The 17,315-nt window shown below is 44.1% G+C and overlaps 1 protein-coding gene across 5 annotated transcripts in view; it reads left to right on the forward strand.

The window, feature by feature from the left end:
- PKNOX2 (PBX/knotted 1 homeobox 2) overlaps positions 1-17,315 on the forward strand; it is a 91,700-nt gene that overhangs the window by 48,757 nt on the left and 25,628 nt on the right. For all 5 annotated transcript variants that reach the window (XM_040085258.2, XM_040085256.2, XM_040085261.2 and 2 more), the window contains 3 exons: positions 2,376-2,527; positions 2,844-2,919; positions 13,799-13,907. In XM_040085258.2, the coding sequence (XP_039941192.1) occupies positions 13,824-13,907 (84 nt within the window). In that variant the 5' untranslated portion in view covers positions 2,376-2,527; positions 2,844-2,919; positions 13,799-13,823. The remainder of the gene's footprint in view (positions 1-2,375; positions 2,528-2,843; positions 2,920-13,798; positions 13,908-17,315) is intronic.

Genomic DNA, 17,315 nt, shown 5'->3' on the forward strand with positions numbered 1-17,315 from the left:
GCTCCTCCAAGGCATGAGCATTAATTCTTTACCATGAATAACCTTAACATTTCACCTGCCGTTGTGGTGGAAGAGTTTTGGACTCAGGCCTTTCTGAGCAGATTAGGTCTCTACGTCTTTTGGCAGGACCTACTGCTCTGAGAAGTCAAGAGGCACCTTGACCTTTCATCTCTTTCACCAGATTTTCCATGTTTGGAGTTTTCTGGTGTGTTTTGCCCTGAAATGACCCAGTTGTTCCTGTGTCTTTCTCTGGGCAATGACCTTAGGCCAGGTTTCCAGAAATGGCACTTCCTATGCAAGCTTCCCCATCAACTCCTTTGGACACGTGTTCCTGGGTGAGACGATGGACGCCTGCTGTGAAGGCACAAAACCACACGTGTTGTTATTGCCAGGGGCTTGGGATGGAATTAGAACCAGGGGGAACAGTTCTCATGGATCCCCTGTCTGCCTCACCACATCAGACACGGCTCTGTACTGGTGATGTACAGCGGAGATGCAGCCCTGGGCAGTGTCATGGACATCTGAGGGGTTCTGCAGAGGTTCTGTGCATGCTGGTCGGCATCTCAGGTGTGTAATGGACATCTGAGGAGTTCTGCAGAGGTTCTGTGCATGCTGGTCAGCATCTCAGGTGTATAATGGACATCTGAGGAGTTCTGCAGAGGTTCTGTGCATGCTGGTCAGCATCTCAGGTGTATAATGGGCATCTGAGGAGTTCTGCAGAGGTTCTGTGCATGCTGGTCGGCATCTCAGGTGTATAATGGACATCTGAGGGGTTCTGCAGAGGTTCTGTGCGTGCTGGTCAGCATCTCAGGTGTATAATGGACATCTGAGGAGTTCTGCAGGGGTTCTGTGCATGCTGGTCAATATCTCAGGTGTGTAATGGACATCTGAGGAGTTCTGCAGAGGTTCTGTGCATGCTGGTCGGCATCTCAGGTGTATGTTGGGCATCTGAGGAGTTCTGCAGAGGTTCTGTGCATGCTGGTCAGCATCTCAGGTGTATGTTGGGCATCTGAGGAGTTCTGCAGAGGTTCTGTGCATGCTGGTCAGCATCTCAGGTGTATGTTGGACATCTGAGGAGTTCTGCAGAGGTTCTGTGCATGCTGGTCAATATCTCAGGTGTATGTTGGACATCTGAGGAGTTCTGCAGAGGTTCTGTGCATGCTGGTCAATATCTCAGGTGTATGTTGGGCATCTGAGGAGCTCCAGAGGTGTTGTGCATGCTGGTCGGTATCTCAGATGTATATTGGGCAGCTGAGGAGTTCTCCAGGGGTTCTGTGCGTGTTCTCAGGTGTACGTTGGGCATCTGAGGAGCTCTTTGGAGGTGATGGTGGCGTATATCAGCTGTACATTGAAATCAGCAGTTGGGCACATTGAGGTGTACATACATCTGTACGTGTTTGACTTTTGTCAGCAATCTGAGGAGCTCTATAACGGGTTGTGTGTACCAGGGTAGGTGTTTTGGATGTATTTTGAAATCTGAGGGGCTCTCTGGAGGTGAAACATTATCAAGGGACATCATCTATCAGGGCTCTGAGGAGCTCCCTGAAGATGATGTGGGCAGTGTTGGGTGCACCGGATGCGTAACAGAGATTTGAGGAGCTCCAGCCAGGTGCTGCTTATCAGAGATGTTTGTGTCAGCTGTGCATGGGTGAGGAGCTGTCCAGAGCTGGTTTGTGTCGAGGTGATACGTCAGGGGTAGACTGAGAGGAGCTTGGCAGAGGTTGTGTGTATCGAGGGATATATATTAGACTATAAATATGTATATATATATATAATATAAAGGATTTATGCTGGAGATCTGAGAAACTCTTTACCAGGACATATATATCAAGGTAGATGCATCATTGGAGATCTCAGGTGATGTTTGCAGACATAGAGGTCGTATCTGGAGATGGTGTATATTGAGGGACATTCATCAGATGGATGTTGGAGGTCTGAGGGGCTCACTGGAGGTGATATATATGCAGAGATCTGGTGAATTTTATCTCTACTATTCCTTTTTTTTTACAAACACAAAACATCCCTGTGTCGGTAGCTGTGCTGGTCCTTGCTCAGCCCATCTTTGTTTTTCCACTGAAGCTGCTGAGATGGGCCTAGAAATCCCAGTCCCATAAAGGACAGATTCCTGGCAGTTGCAAAATCCTCTCTAGCATGTGCATGGACTTTTCCTTCTGACGCAGTGTCTGGGAGCTCCCCCGTTTTGGAGGTAGTGGCTGTTCCCCAGTTCACTCTGTCTGAGCCCAAGTATAAAATCACGTTTACACTCAAGGAAATATTATAATTAACCAGGGAAATGGCAACTGCCAGCATGAAATGGGGGTACAGCCAACATCAGGGCAGTTTCATTCCTTTTTTTCTTTTTTTCTCCTTTTCAGACCTGGATTGCACCAGTGACCCTCAGTGTGATCCTGTGACGAGCTTTCACCACCCACCAGGAGTGGAAAAGGACGGGACAGGACGGCGTTGACCTCCCTCCTCTGTGGACAGACCAACAACGAGCACGCCTCTGATTTCTGGACATATCTCGGTTCGACCTCTAAAAATCTGATTTATTTCTTGCCTTCGTTTGGCGATGTTCAAACCTGCTGGGGAAAACCTGATCTAACTCAGGCATCAGTCCTGCCTTCAAGACTACATTTTCCCACCTACGTTTTCCTTCATTCCTCCTATTTTCCCCATCATCCTTCAGAAAAAATGCACTAAGAGCGACTTGCCATCCATGGCTTCACTGAGACTGCCAGGATGCCTTTCCTAGTGCAGACCTTCATCCTTTGCTTAATATTTCGCTTTCTTATTTCATCATTTTCTCTCAATATTCATATATTTATTTTTTGCTTTCCCAGGCTGTGATCCCTACCCAGTTTTCGGGGCAGTGGGAGGACGCTTCCAGGGCAGTGGCTCCCCGAGCACCCCTTAACAGTAAGGCTGCTTTGCTTTATATTAATTAGGCAATTATATATATTAATTGTGCAATTATGTACATTAATTGAGCAGGATGTGGTGGGTCACGACCTTGGTGTGGCTTTATTTGGAGGAATTTCTGCTGTTTTCTGTTGCATTTAAATTGTATCAACCCTTCCCTAAATACAGCGAGCATCTCAGAGCAGAATTAATGAATTAATTTTTTTTTTAAAGAAATCAGTCTGTGCAGGGAATCTTGTTTTAAAGCTCAAGTGTAGATAACATATTGTTAAGAGCCCTACGAGGCATAAGCAGTCTGGAGTAAAACACAGATACATTTTTGTGAAAATACTCTGAAATATAGGCTGTTATCACTGCAAAATTTTGGCACAGCCGGCAGTAGGGTGCAGAGAAATGGTCACCAACTAAAAATAAATGAAATGCAGAGCTTAAGATAAGATATAAATGAAACCAAAGGTTTCACAGTCCTTTAGTCAACCCCGGTCACTAAAATTAGGGCTTGACAGAGTGACAAATGTGCTTGATCTGTGCCAAAACCAGGGCACCCGGCAGGTGACACAGAAAATAAAACCCTGTTGGCTACAACTTCCCTCCTGTAGGAGCAAAGAGAAATCTTTGGTCCCTGGAAGTGGGAATGGCACTTTTAATTTGCGTAAATATTCTGCAAAAGCGCCTGATTTCTTCTTAAACTGGTTATATTTAGGTGGGGGCTTCTCAGGAAAAAAACCAAAACCTTCATTTGGTCCATGGTCCAGCAGAGCATCTTTGCTTTGAGTCTTTTCTTATGAGTCCTGCCTCCTCTGAAAGCCCTTTTTAGTAAGAAACAGCCAACAAGGGCAGGATTATTTCCCCCAGGCTGCCCTTTAAGCCCTGATTCTTGCTGGTGACCTCGCTTCAGCCAAAACAAAAAACACACAACGCAGGAAGTGATGAATATCTCCTTAGCCTGATTTTACCCCTTTCTGGAAAGGTACAGGTTGGATTCATGTTGAAATTACTTTTCTGGTGACTTTGGGATGGGACTGGGGTCACCACAGTGACTTTTCGGAGGGGATCCTCCCTGCTTGATGCCCTCTTCCCAATCTGTATTTCCAAGTGAGCTGTCCAGGAACTGCATGAAAGTGGTGCCTTGAGTGGCCACCTGGAACAGAGGCCAGACAGAGTTAAGAGAATAAAGTGGGTGTTTATTAAAGGCTTTAACAGATCCACCTCGGGCAGTCAGAGCCTCCCAGAGGCTGCACCCAGGATGGATGATTAGTTTTTCACACAGTTATAAGTTTGGTCCATTTGCATATCAGGGGTTAATCCCCCAATTACAGCTTCAGGTAATGAAGTCATTCACGCCCAGTTTGCTCCTCCCCAGTTCACTTTTGTTTATACTTTTGGGCCCTGAGGCTGTCGGGTGTCATTGGTTTCCAGCCCCAGAGGAATTGTTTTGTGCGACCAAAGGGTGAAGACAGTAGCTAACACTTTGTATGGAGTTCAGAGTTATGCACTAGTGCAGCACAGGGTCTGGAAAATATAAATATAAAATCTTAAGGCATGAAAGGACTTGGTACCTTGCCACGTATTTTGTGTGCATTGGGTTGTTGTCTTTGGAGGAGCTGTGTCTGTTCAGGACACAAAGCTCAACCTGGCCTGGAAGTATCTCCAGCAAGGAGACCAGACCCAGAATGCTCAGCAAATTGCGCCAACAAGGTCCGGACACCTTCCTTTAAAGGCACAGAAAGATGTGATGGTGGTGGAGGTCCACTTAATTACCTCCTGGAACACTGGGCTGGCATCCCTCTAAGTGATTAGTGATAGAAATTACCTGAAGGCTTCTGAGAAACAACTTGGTTTCCCTTGGCTTTCTCCACTGTGTGTTGGTCCCCCCAGTTTCCAGGCACAAAACTATTTCAGCTTTCCTCCTCCTGAAGCCCCTATGACCACAAGATGCACCTCCAAGGCCAGGCTGTACCTTTTGTCATTGTGCAAAAAATTTAGCATATCTGTCTCACACCATGAACACTTCCCAGTCCCTTTATGACCCAAATTTCCTCATTGTGTTGAGTTCAGACCAGGCTGAGATTTACTCCCATTTGGAGTAAATGGAGAAGACAGTCTTATTAAGCATCACTGCAGGAGTTTGAAACCCATTGTGACTCGCTATAAATCACCACATCATATCTCAGACTTCTCTTTTATCATTGAGGCTGGAAATATGGCCAAAAAATTGCTTTCAAATGGGCAAATGAGAGATGTTTCAATTGTGGTGATTAATCAAGTTGCTCCCATTCTCAATCTTTAGGGTTTTGGCTCAGGGTTTGGATAGGAGCAACTCTCTGTAGATGCCAGAAAGCCTCACATGCCTCAAGGTAAAACTTATTTTTGTTTTCTGGTCAGCAGAGTCATTTTTCATAGGGAATTTTATATTTTACATAGGAAATTCAGGGGGAAGGTAAGACAGGGAGGAGCCAGAGAGCTGCAAGAGAGGGATGTGAAGTGAAAGCTCAGCGAGTCAAGAACTCTAATTTATCTGCCTTACGGGGCTCCAGAGGGAGTTTTTCCCCCTCCCAAGGGGAAAATTTCCGAGCGTGATAGCAGGATGTAGCAAGAAATGAGGCAGATTTAAGGGAGGGTTTTATTTGGTGTACTGTGGTATTGCTGTTTTCCTGACTTTCCCAGTCAGGGGAGTGGGAAGCCTTTGCATGCTACCGCTCACACCTCACCTGTATTTCTGCAGTTGGGTTCACTCTGCTGTTTTTAGCAAATCCACCAAAGAGCAGGTATCTGTCTGTGTTTACCTGGTGCCACTCATGGAGGTTTTGGGAGATTTGCATAAAACCTGTGAGATTTCAGTTGCAAAACAAACACCGCAGGAAGGCATTAAATTGAAGCTGTATCTAAAAATACGGAAAATTGCAGTATTGATTATGGGGTGTTTATGGACTGCAGCAACATTTACGGAAAGTCCTTGGTTTGTGGTGGGGTCTGTGCCAGAATTGTTGGCAGTGTTGAGGTTGCAGGTGGGTCTTGCACTGGCATTGGTCTGTTTTGCACTTTGTGATATTTGCAGTGGCAGAGGAATTGGTTGTTGTTATTTAATAATGGTATACCCCAATTTAGTGCCTCCTCCCCGACTCTCCAAAACTTCACGCAGCTCACTGCTCTCTCCTGCCCTCCTGGAAAGAAAAGATTGGAGGCACAAAAGGCAAAGAGCATGGGTTGGGATAAGAACAATTTACTGGAAACAGCAATGGGTGAAGAAAACAAACTTGTAACAGGAGCAATATAAATAATGGAAATGTACAAAAGGTAGCAGGAGCTTTACCTGACCACAGCCATGCCACCCAAACAACTCCCTCTGGCCAGGACCAGCGTTACCCCACTGCTCTGTCTGCTGTGCTTGCTCCACGAGGATGAATTCCCTTCTTCTCAGAAGAGAGAGAGTCCCTTTCCCCTGGCCCTGGAAATGACATAATATGGTATCAAATAATTTTAGGGTCTGGTCAAGCCTCCCTCCCAGCTATTCTAAAAATTCATTCTGTCCTGGTTGAAACCAGGGCATTGTTGAAGGACTGCAGGTGTCAGTTTGGAATGGAAAAAACTTGAATGATGGTTTAATTTTTGCAGAGTAAGACAGTTTTTGAGCGTGTCTCTTCTCAGCTACCCATCCTCAAGCGACAGCGCTGATTCCACTTTTGGTCTTGGGAGAGAAGTTTTGTAGAATTCACAAATATTACAGTTTCCCATGACCTTGTTCACCTCAGACACACTTAAATCTCTTCTTCCAGCTCATGTCTCCAAAACTCATCCAACTTTTTGCCATCACCTCTTTTGTCCTCTGAGAAGCTCTGTTTTAACCTGGCAGGGACCTTGGGGATGGAGCCTTCAATGCCATCTGTCACAGTGTCCCCTGCACTAAGTGTCCACAGCTGGATAACTGTTGGAGCTGCTCGCTCATGGGTGGGACACAAGGGGTTGTGGTGAATGGGTGGCATCAGACTTGCAGCCTGTCACTAGTGGGGTTCTGCTGGTGCCTCAAGTTTCAGCTTTCGTGTTTTTCAGATTCCGTGCTGCCTAGATGTGCAGTTCTGAGCCTCATATTAAGTGTTAGTCAGCTCTCTTCAGAGGAGGGAGACAAAACAAATCCTTTTCCTGCTGGAGACCAAGGACAATTGTTAAAGTTTTCAGGCCCAAAAGCACAAACAATGGTGGCTGAAGAGAGAAAGCAAGAAGGATGGGACTTCATTACCTGGAGCTGTAATTGGACAATTCAACCCCAATATGCAAATGGACCAAAACTTATAAAAGTGTAAGACCCTGTGACTGGGGGTCCATTTTGTGACCATTTTGGTTCCACCTTGGGTGTAGCCCTGGCCAAGGTGTATCCTTAAAGGCCTTTTAATAAATATCTGCTTTATTCTCCAGCTCTGTCCAGTCTCGGTTCCAGCTTTTTAATAAATACCTGCTTTATTCTCCAGCTCTGTCCAGTCTCGGTTCCAGCTCAGCCTTCCCAAGGCATCACTGCAGGGCTCCATCCTCCACCCTCTGCGCTTCAACATCTTCGTAAATGACTTAGAGGCAGGGCTGGAAGGGATATTAAGCAAGTTTGCAGATGATAGAAAACTGGGATGAACTGTTGACTCCCTTGAAGGCAGGGAGGCCCTGCAGAGAGACCCTGACAAATCAGAGGACTGGGCCTTCACCATGGAGTTCAACAAGGGAAAGTGTTGGATTCTGGTCCTGGTGGATGGAAGGTTGAATTAGAGTCAGCAGTGCCCTGGCAGCCAGGAGGGAGATCCTTGTCCTGGGGGGTTTTAGGCCCAGCATCACCAGCCAGGTGAGGGAGGGGATTGTCCTTCCCTGCTCTGCGCTGGGGTGGCCTCACCTGGAGCCCTGCAGGCAGTTCTGGGCACCACGGTACTGGAGAACGATACTGGACTATCAGAGAGCATCCAAAGGAAGGCAACAAAGATGGTGAAGGGTCTTGAGGGAAAGCCCAAGGAGGAGCAGCTGAGGGCACTTGGTCTTGGAGGAGATTGAGGGGAGACTCATCGCAGTGTGCAACTTCCTTGTGAGGGGAAGAGGAGGGGCAAACACTGATCCCTGCTCGGTGGGGCTCAGTGGCAGGACCCAAAGGAATGTCCTGAAGTTGTGCCAGGGGAGGCTTAGGTTGGATATTAGAGAAAGGTTCCTCACCCAGAGGGTGCTTGGGCACAGGAGCAGGGCAGTGGGCACGGCCCCAAGGCTCCCAGAGCTCAGGAAGCGTTGGTGTGACTCTTGGGGATTGGGCTGTGCAGGGCCAGGAGCTGGACTCCGTGTTCCTTGTGGATCCTTCTCAGTTCATTCTGTGATTCTGTGACCTTCTCATTGCCAGTGTGGGTTTGAGATCTGGTGTTTGCAGGATGGAAATGAGGCTGCTCAGTGATTCCTGACTCATGGAATTAGCAGATTGCGATGGAGAATGAAGAGCACAAGCCAAGGTTGGAAAGCATAGGGGCAAGACTTTAGACTTTGGACATAAATTGTTCAGAGGTGATTGCTCTGAGACAAGAACTGTTCAAACATTCATCTGCTCCTTATTTTTTACAAGGCAACCAGAATTTTTTTTTGACATTTCCTACCCAGCAAGAGGAAGTTTCTGCATTTTTGGGGTTCCAGAGCTACACTTCACTTCAAAGCTTTTTGATTTGCTGAAAAAAAAATCACAACGTGCTCTTTTGGGAACTTTTCTTGGGCAGAGGGCTGGGTTGCACAAAATTCAAGTATTCACAGGTTACTTTGAAGAAGCTTCTTTGATGTTTCCCTGTGTCAGTTTGTTTTGGAAGGTGCTTTAATGGTCTTCCCCTATAAAAATAACACTTTAAAATGTACGTAGGTATCTCAGCTCTCCACTTAAAAAAATGAGCAAAGTTGTTTAATGCTGCCGTTCAAGGTACATTAACCTGGTCTACTAAAGCTCTGACTGGCTCTTGCAGGTTTTATTCTCATGTTTATGTTGCAGAGATATCCCTGGAGCCTTTCAGAGATGGGTATCTTTGGAGAGGAGAGAAATATTTAGCAGTAATTGTTGTTCTCATCAGAAATCCACTGAAGCAGCTCCATCCTTTCTGTGGAGCTGAAGCTGGGAGGAGGATTGGGAAATTTTAATTAAATAAACACAAATAACAAATAAACACACGTAAATATTAAACAGAAAATAAAATATTAAATACCTAGGTGAAAACATTAAATAAATAAATGCTACTTTTCCAGGTGCTCAGGGGCCCATCCACTGAGATTTCAAACCAGTGTTTGGCAAGGGTTTTTTTTTGGCATTGTCCAACACGGTGTTTCCCTCTCCCTTTTATCCCAGTGCTTATATATTGACCAACTGCTTTTTTAGGTGAAAAATAGAAAAGGGATTTGCTCTAGTCTAGACTTTGTCCTACAGAAATATCAAATCACTATCTGCTTTAACCCATGCTTGCAGCAGAAACACACTCAATTTCTCCTTTTTTTACTAGGCAATAACTAATGACAGGATGCTGGGAGGGTACACAGGTCAGATTTAGTAAAACCAGCATCTTGGCTGAGAGCAAAAGATGCTCCCAGTGCAAGAAAACCTCCTGGGATTGGACTGAGGAAATTTGGCCTTGATAAATTCTTTAAAAAAAAATTAAAACTATTTGATGGCACACTGGTATATTTGCACAAACGTTCCTGATCTCCCCAGGTGAGGTGTTACATGAGCCTGTTTGGAAGCAACCTTGAACATGCAAGATTGGCCAAGAATGGGTAATGTCTTAAAAAATAGGATTGTTTTCTGGTTTTGGCCATTTAATAGGTTTATTTGTTTTATTTTTAACAAGCCGGGGGTGGCACAAAGGGCTTCTCATAATGTCTTGAAAACCCGGTATTCATCTTTCAGGGTAATGCGTGAGTTTTGGTAAAAAAACAGGCAAAAAACGTGAAGATTTGTTGATGGAAACGAGACATTCAAGAGGAGAGGGTCACTCTTAATTCACTTTACGGCCAATTGAGAGTTGGCGTCACCCGCCGAGGGTGAGCTTGTCCTTGTGCTTCTGAGTGAGATCTATTGTCCTCTGGAGGACCCTCTCCATCCCTCCTCTGCTGTATTTCTTCATTTTAACTTAGCTGAATGCATATATCATAAACTTCAGCCTGCACAAGCCCTCTGTGAAGATGGTGACATAAAAAACTCGAGCCTGCTGTGGGGAGAGCGTGACTGACACGGCGTCGTTGTGAATCTCACAGCATTCCTTCTTCTTCTTCTTCTTCAAAAAAAATCCCCTTCAGAAAAGGCAATCTTCCTTTAGTACAGAAAAATATCTTCCATGGCTGGAAAAAAAACCATACTCAGGTATCAGGTATCTCTAATAATTTTGATGCTTCAGGTGGAGAAGAGGAAAAGCTTGAAAAGTTGATTTTCTGATTTTTCATGTTGAATCCTCCATTATCAGTTGCATGTGTTGCTGTGGGGCAGAAGCTTCTCAGTGAGCTGGAGAAAGTGATCCCCATTTTCCCATTGGTTCAGAAACAAGAGTTGTCCTTTACAGCTTGAATGTTAACATTTTGCTTTGAAAACAGTAACATAGAGTCCATAAAAGGGAATGTGTTTTTTTTTTTGTTATTCAGCCCCAATTCTGACCAGCCCTCACCATTCTAATATGGGCTTATGGCTGTTTTATTAATCAAGGAGAATGGTGGGTGACTGACAATACTTTGATTTTTTTAAAGTGTTTTAAGGCATTATTGAAAAAAAGAAACAGTAACTTTTCAACTTAGTCTTTAATTATTTTTACTTGAAAAGGGATGTAATGTATTGCTGGCAAAAAAACCCCCAGCCTATAAATCTGAGAGTCTTTTAGATAGGCACAAGCTCTTCGGGAAATACATTTCCAACGTAATGCCAACATTTCAGTGATAGCTGAAATAATTTTATTTCGTAAGGAAATTTAGGATACTTTGATCTCAAGTCACTGCCAAAATATGAAGTACTGCTGCTTCCGGAAATGAAGGAGCCTTTATGGGGTTTTATTGCTCACCATTTCTTTCTTCTGTGCAAATCTCCCAGGAGTTGGCAGCAGTTCCTGCCCTCCTTGTTCTCCAGAAGAATTCACTCTTCACCCAAGATCTGAACATTTCCTTGAGGTGGGCTGGGAGGAGTTGGCAGGGGTTTGGTGCTGCTCTGCTCCTTCCAATATCTGGATGCCCACAGTCAAGAGCTCACACAGACAAATTAATTTAAGAAGTGGGGAAAAGAAAGAAAAGAGAGGGGATTAATGTATAAAACCAAAAAATACATAAAATAAGAAAGCGTTAATGCAAGTAATGGCAGCTTTCAACCCTTCCCTGCGTTGGCTGCTGATAAATCCAGGGGGCTGACAGCTCTGCACTGTTATCCTGAGATTCATGGCTGGGGGCTCCCACGTGAGACACCTGTCCAGCTTTTCCTTTGGGCACCAGAGACTTTCCTGGATATTTACGGTGCCTGAGTGCATTTGTTTCCCCCAAGACAAATATGCTGCAATTGGCAACAGCTGTCTCCCACTTTTATCCTGTCTTCCCCCCCGCCACCTCCCACGTTTAGCTGTCAGTCCTATTCTCCAAACAAACCAGCACCCATAAACCTCAATGAACAGCTTGATTTCAGCAGCTTTGATATTATTCAGCAATTAAATTGGGCTCTGGCCTGCCACCTTCTGGGAATAGACTCGCCCAAAAAGCTCACACCCCACTGTAAATGGCCACGTGCTGGTTGTAGGATCGCTCTTGGCAGGAACAATAGATGCCAAGCAGGGTATTTTTCCCAAAATAGCAACGCCTTTTTATTTTAGCTTCCCACCCAGATGTCCACACTGTCACAGTGCTGAGTTCTGCTTTTCCCCAGCTGAAACGGTTTCTGGTGGGGAGGTTTTTCCCTTGGTGTTACCCCCCGAGGACACGGATATTTGTGTGCCTGCAGCTGCGAGCTGAGTTTTGACACTGGGCATCAAAGATTTTAAGCTGTGAGTTCACTCAGGAGCAGATAATTTTGCCTCCTGCTATTTTGCTGTTGGGAGGAAAAAGATGAAAAGCACCGCTTTAATCCCATAAATGCAATATCCTCGCTGCTAGAGGTCTGTGTCATGCAAGAACCCTGATCCACCTTCACAAGGATTTCGGGTGTGATTTCTTAGTATTCAATTCATAGGTTATCCATATTTGTGCAAAGTATAAGAGAGAATAACCTCATTTATTCATGCAAAATAAAAAAAGGGTTGTTGACGCTCATCCCATGCCCTCAGCCCTTGGCTTTCCATTTGGATGTGGTGGATTTGTGAACTTGATGCCTGGCAAAGCCTGAAGCCTCGAGAAGATCAGAATATTGCACCTCTTCCCCCCAAACAACCATGGACCTCATAGAGAGGGCTAAATTTTTAGCAAAGATTCCCAAATGTTCCTCGTTTTTGACTGAGCTCATCAGTGCCTCTACTCCTCTTCCTTGCACCTTCCTGCCTGTCACCGTTTCGTGGTGAAAGCTGTGCCCACACTGGTTTTTGGTCATGTTCCCTCACAGTATCAGGGGACTTCACGTAACTTTCTGCATTTCCTCGTGGGATGGTGCCATGGCTCTTCTCCAGATGGGGACCCAACAGGAAAGCCAGAGCATCACAATGGGGAGATCCCTTGGGGTGATGTCATCTCTTACAAAAAGGAGGCATTTCGAGAAGAAATGCACCTTTGGAGAACCCAGGAGGATTTGCTTGGGAGCGTTGTGAGTTGGCCCAAAAGAGAGCTCTGAGCACAGAGAGGACAGGACAGAGTTTTTTAAAGAATTTAGGCAAGATTATTGGCTTTTCTTTCTAAAGCGGCCACACAGCTGCAGTGAAACATTGGGAGAAGAGGCATTTTCAGGGCCAAGAATTGCTTTTGGGCCACAGCTACCACCAGTCTATTTGTCAGGGACTTTTCCCAGCCAAGTGCTCCACTACAAATTTATCCCTTTCTGGTGCCCTTCTTTTTTCTCCATCTCCTTTGGACCCGAATTTAAAAAAAAAATTAGTCTGTTTTCCTCCCAGATAGCTGCATTTTGGAGAAAGCAGCCACTTCCAGAGAGGTTGGAGGTGGTGTGAGGACCATCTCCTCAGTTTATGGCGTGGGCAAAATCCAGGTTTGCTCCCTGGTTCAAATCAAACAGGAGCTTCCACATTTCAATCACCATGGGGTCGGTCACCTCGACATAGGAGGCAGCTGGGCTGGGCAGCACAACATAGGAATATGTTAAATAAATTAATAAATTAATGTGTTTATCATGTTGGTGAATCTCCACATTGGATTCTCAATGTCCCTTCTGAACTGAGCGTGTGGATGCGACTCCGTGGTGGCCGAAGGCAAAGAGACACACAGTTTTGGGAAGGTTTAGTGCATAACTTTAAAAATGGCAAGTTTTGTATTTATGGTTTGTCTTTCTGCTTCCAGAAAAGGGGAACAGCTGGAAAGGGGATGGAAATCCCCATTTAGGCACTGTGGTTAGGCATGAGGGGTGGAAAGAAAATGCCCTGGGTGTGCCAGGGGTCACAGGGGAGAAAATATCACGAGTTCCACTGATGGCACCATCATCTCCAAGAGCTCTCCAGGGAAGATCTCCCTGCCAGTGACCTGCTTCTCTTCCCCCACAATGCATTCCTCATCCAAAATCGCAAATCTCAAAATATCGTCAAATCACAATAAGGGTCATCAAACCATCTTGAGTTTCTTCCGGGGGGCTGCGCGGCAGAGCGCAGTGCTTGTGTGAGGAATGTCACGCCCCTCCTTCCTGTCTTTCATTTTTCCTTCCCTTTCTGTGGGATTTTTCCCGGGGGGAGAGATCCCTGGTAATCCAGCAGTTCCGTTCTCCTGCCCGCAGGTTCTCGATGTGACTCCCAAGCAGGATGCACCATGTCTCCCCGGCACCAGCTCTGACCATGATGGCCACCCAGACAGTGCCTCCTCCTCCCTACCAAGACACCCCACAGGTGAGTGTCCTCCAGGCCCCCCAGGACCCCCAACTCCTGCATTACTTACCTTGATTTCCTAAATAATGCCCATTGCGAAGTATTTCACCCCGGGGCGTTCGTCTCAGAGACTGGCAGATATAAAACCCTTTCTTGTCAGTCTCCAAGATCAAAAGATTTTGGGTAAAACTATGGGTTTTTTTCACTTTTTTTGTCTTAGGTCTTAAGGTGTGCCAAGGGCAATTTAGGTTGGATGTTAGGAAAAAGTTTTTTACTGAGAGAAAGTACTAGAATTGCCTGCCTGGGGAGGTGGTGGAGTCACCATCCCTGGATGTGTTTAAAAAAAATTGGATGTGACCCTCAGTGCCATGGTTTAGTTGGGGTGTTAGGATTTGACTCAATGATTTTAAAGGTCTCTTCCAAACCTGGTGATTCTGTGATTTTGGGATTCTGGGATTCTGTGATTTTGGGGTCTTCGGTTCTTCTTGGAAAGCTGACATGGCATGATTGTAACCAGCAGGTTAATTAGCTGGAAAGATGAAACATTTGACTAAACCAGGACAGGTTTAATCATAGGAATGGCCTTTGATTTATTTCAATGGCATTTTTTAATAACCTGTGGCAGGGGAGAAAAAAAGATTTCTTCTTCAGTGGTGCTGTTAAGTGGTCAAATAACTTTTCCAAGAATCGGTATGGAATCAAATTATTATAAGAAGAGGAGTTTGTCCCAGAGAAACTCTTCTGAAGCACTGCAGTGGGCTGGACTTGGGAATTGAGGATGGATTTTGGAGATGGTTTTGCACCTTGAAGCCCATCCTGAGATTTTTTTAGGGGTAGATTTCTGTCACATTTTTGCTTTTCCAGCGACAATGACTGAACAGGGGTGATCTGTGTTGTGCACTGAGCCAGCCCCACGTTCAAAGCAGCTTTTTATTTTTTGGTTTCTTCATATGGAAGATTTCAAGGTTTTCCGCATTTGCTGTGTTTCTCATCTGCAAAAGCAGAAAAATCTCCCCTCCCAACAAAAAAAACCCCCAAAACCCAAAAAACAAAAATACCCCTCAAACTAAACAAACAAACAAAAATTCCAAACAAACAAACAAACAAAAAAACCCCACCAAAAACCCCAAACCCCCAAACCTGTCCTCTGCAAGCTAAAATAAATAAATTGACTTTTCCACCCCCCCCCTTGAAGCCACCCGTGTCTCCTTTCTCTTCATTTCCTTTGGTGGGAAAAGGTCACTTCTCACAAACGACACCTCGGTGGGGTTTTATGGCTCCTCCAACTTCTGTGTCATCATTTACTCGCTTCGCTGCTCTGCCTTGAGCAGGGCTTTTTTTTTTTTTTTTTTTTTTTTTTTTTTTTTTTTTTTTTTTTTTCCAAATTTTTTTTTATTTTTTTTTCCCCTTTCTCGCTTACGCAGCGGGGAGCCACGGCGCCGTTTGAGTCCTAATGGGCAATTTAAGGGACTTTTAAAATAGCCGACATTTTCCGTAGCATCCTTTGGAGACGTCCCCTCTCCCTTCCCCATCCCTGTCCCCTATCTGCCCCCTGGTTTAATACATTGAATTTTGGGGACCCTCAGGAGCATTGCTGACCAAATCCTTCCTTTTTTACCTTATCAAGGGGGTTGCTCAAGCGTTTCTCTTTCTGTTTAGTGGCTTTGGAGAAAAAGCTGCAGCCAAGAATTGATTTTTTTCTTTTTTTTTTTTTTTTTTTTTGACTCGTCTGCGACTGCTGTGAACTTTTCACCTGAAAATTCGGGATTTCTAGGGATTGGAAAAGCAAATTACACAAATTTCCTCGCCCCGAAAGTGGGGAAGAAGTGGGGAGAACTGGTGATAAATGGAAAAATTATTGATTATCGGAGCTCCAGTGAGCTCCTCCTCATCAAGGGAACCACTGTGGGGAGAAGAGTGCTGAAAAAAGGGATTTGGGGAGCTTTGCGTTCGGGTTTTACAGCACAGGCTGTGGAAGCTGTCACCCTCACTGTCAGAAACAGGCAAAAAGGAAGCAGAAATGATGGGAAAAGCTGTCTTTTGGGAGGAAAAAAATGCTTCCTTGATCACTGGAATCTGTTAGAGGAGTGGAACATGGAGCACCTTTCACACCGAGCACGGCCGCACTCCTTGAGTTCTCTACCTGTCGAAAATTAATTCTGCGGTAAAATCAGTTTTCTGTGAGTAATGGAAGCAAAAAGCTGGAGGAAGTCTTCAGCCATTTCATCGGAAAAAAAAAAAAAAAAAAAAGTTGTTCTACAAATAGGGGTTTTTAGCATCAGAAGTGGTGAAAGCAGCTTTGCCCTACAAAAAAACCCGCTTCTTAGGTGATCACAAGAGGAACAAAAAAAAAAGGAGGAAGGGGGATTTATTAATGAATTATTTAGCCTGTTTATTTACTCTAAAAATGTATTTAAAGAAAAAGTGCTATTTAAAATTGGGTTAATTTTTCGTACTTTTCAGCACAGAAGGTGATAAAAAGCATCTTCGCCCTCCCCCACAAGTGGTTACAATAGGGACAAAAATGACAAACAAATAAATAAAAAGGTTATTCTATATTTTTTTAAAAAAAGTTTAAAATTGGACGGAGAAGTTAAGTTTTTCATTATTTTCAACCCAGAAAGTGATAAAAGTATCTTTCCTTCTCCGTCCTCCCCCTAAAACATGCTTTTTATGTGGTTACAACGGGAACAAAAATTTAAAAATTATGAATATAGTTCTATCTTTTTAATTACAAAAATACTTTTTAAAAAGTCACGGGTTAAAATTCGGGTGGAGATCATGATTTTTCAGTAGGAGCCACAAAACCCACCAATTCCTGGTGTCCTCAGCAGGATTTTGGGCTGAGAACTCTGGTTTTCTGCATCCCACTAAGGAATAGGGTAAATGATCATTTGGGGAATTTTAATTTTTTTTTCAACATTTTAGCATCTTTTAATGTATTTTCTAGATTTTAAAGCATTTCAGATTTTTTGTATAATTCCCAACATACTTTTTACATTTTTCTATTCTTGAAATGAAATTTTAACATATTATTGAACATTTTCTGATTTTCACATCTTTGAACATATTTGTGACATTTCAAAATGTTACTTTTCCCATATATTTGTAAACACAGTTTGAACATACTTGAAATGTATTTTAAGAAATTTTTGACAGTTTACATAATTATTGTCATCATTATAATCTTTTCTTCACTTTTTTCCCCTGCTTTTTAAACATAACTTTTTGTGCTTTTTATTTTCCTTTTTTTGTTGTTGTTTATCTTTTTTTCCCCACTCCTGCAACTATTTTTGGCCATTTTCAAGGGGAAAAAAAAAACCAACCCAAACCCAAATCCCACCTGCATTTTTTAAATCAAAATTTACATCTTTTACACCCAAATTCTTCCTTTTATTTCCCATTTTTCCACTACCAGGAACCTGCTGC

Source organism: Hirundo rustica, chromosome 23, assembly GCF_015227805.2.
Source record: "Hirundo rustica isolate bHirRus1 chromosome 23, bHirRus1.pri.v3, whole genome shotgun sequence".
In the NCBI taxonomy this organism is placed as follows: Eukaryota; Metazoa; Chordata; class Aves; order Passeriformes; family Hirundinidae; genus Hirundo; species Hirundo rustica.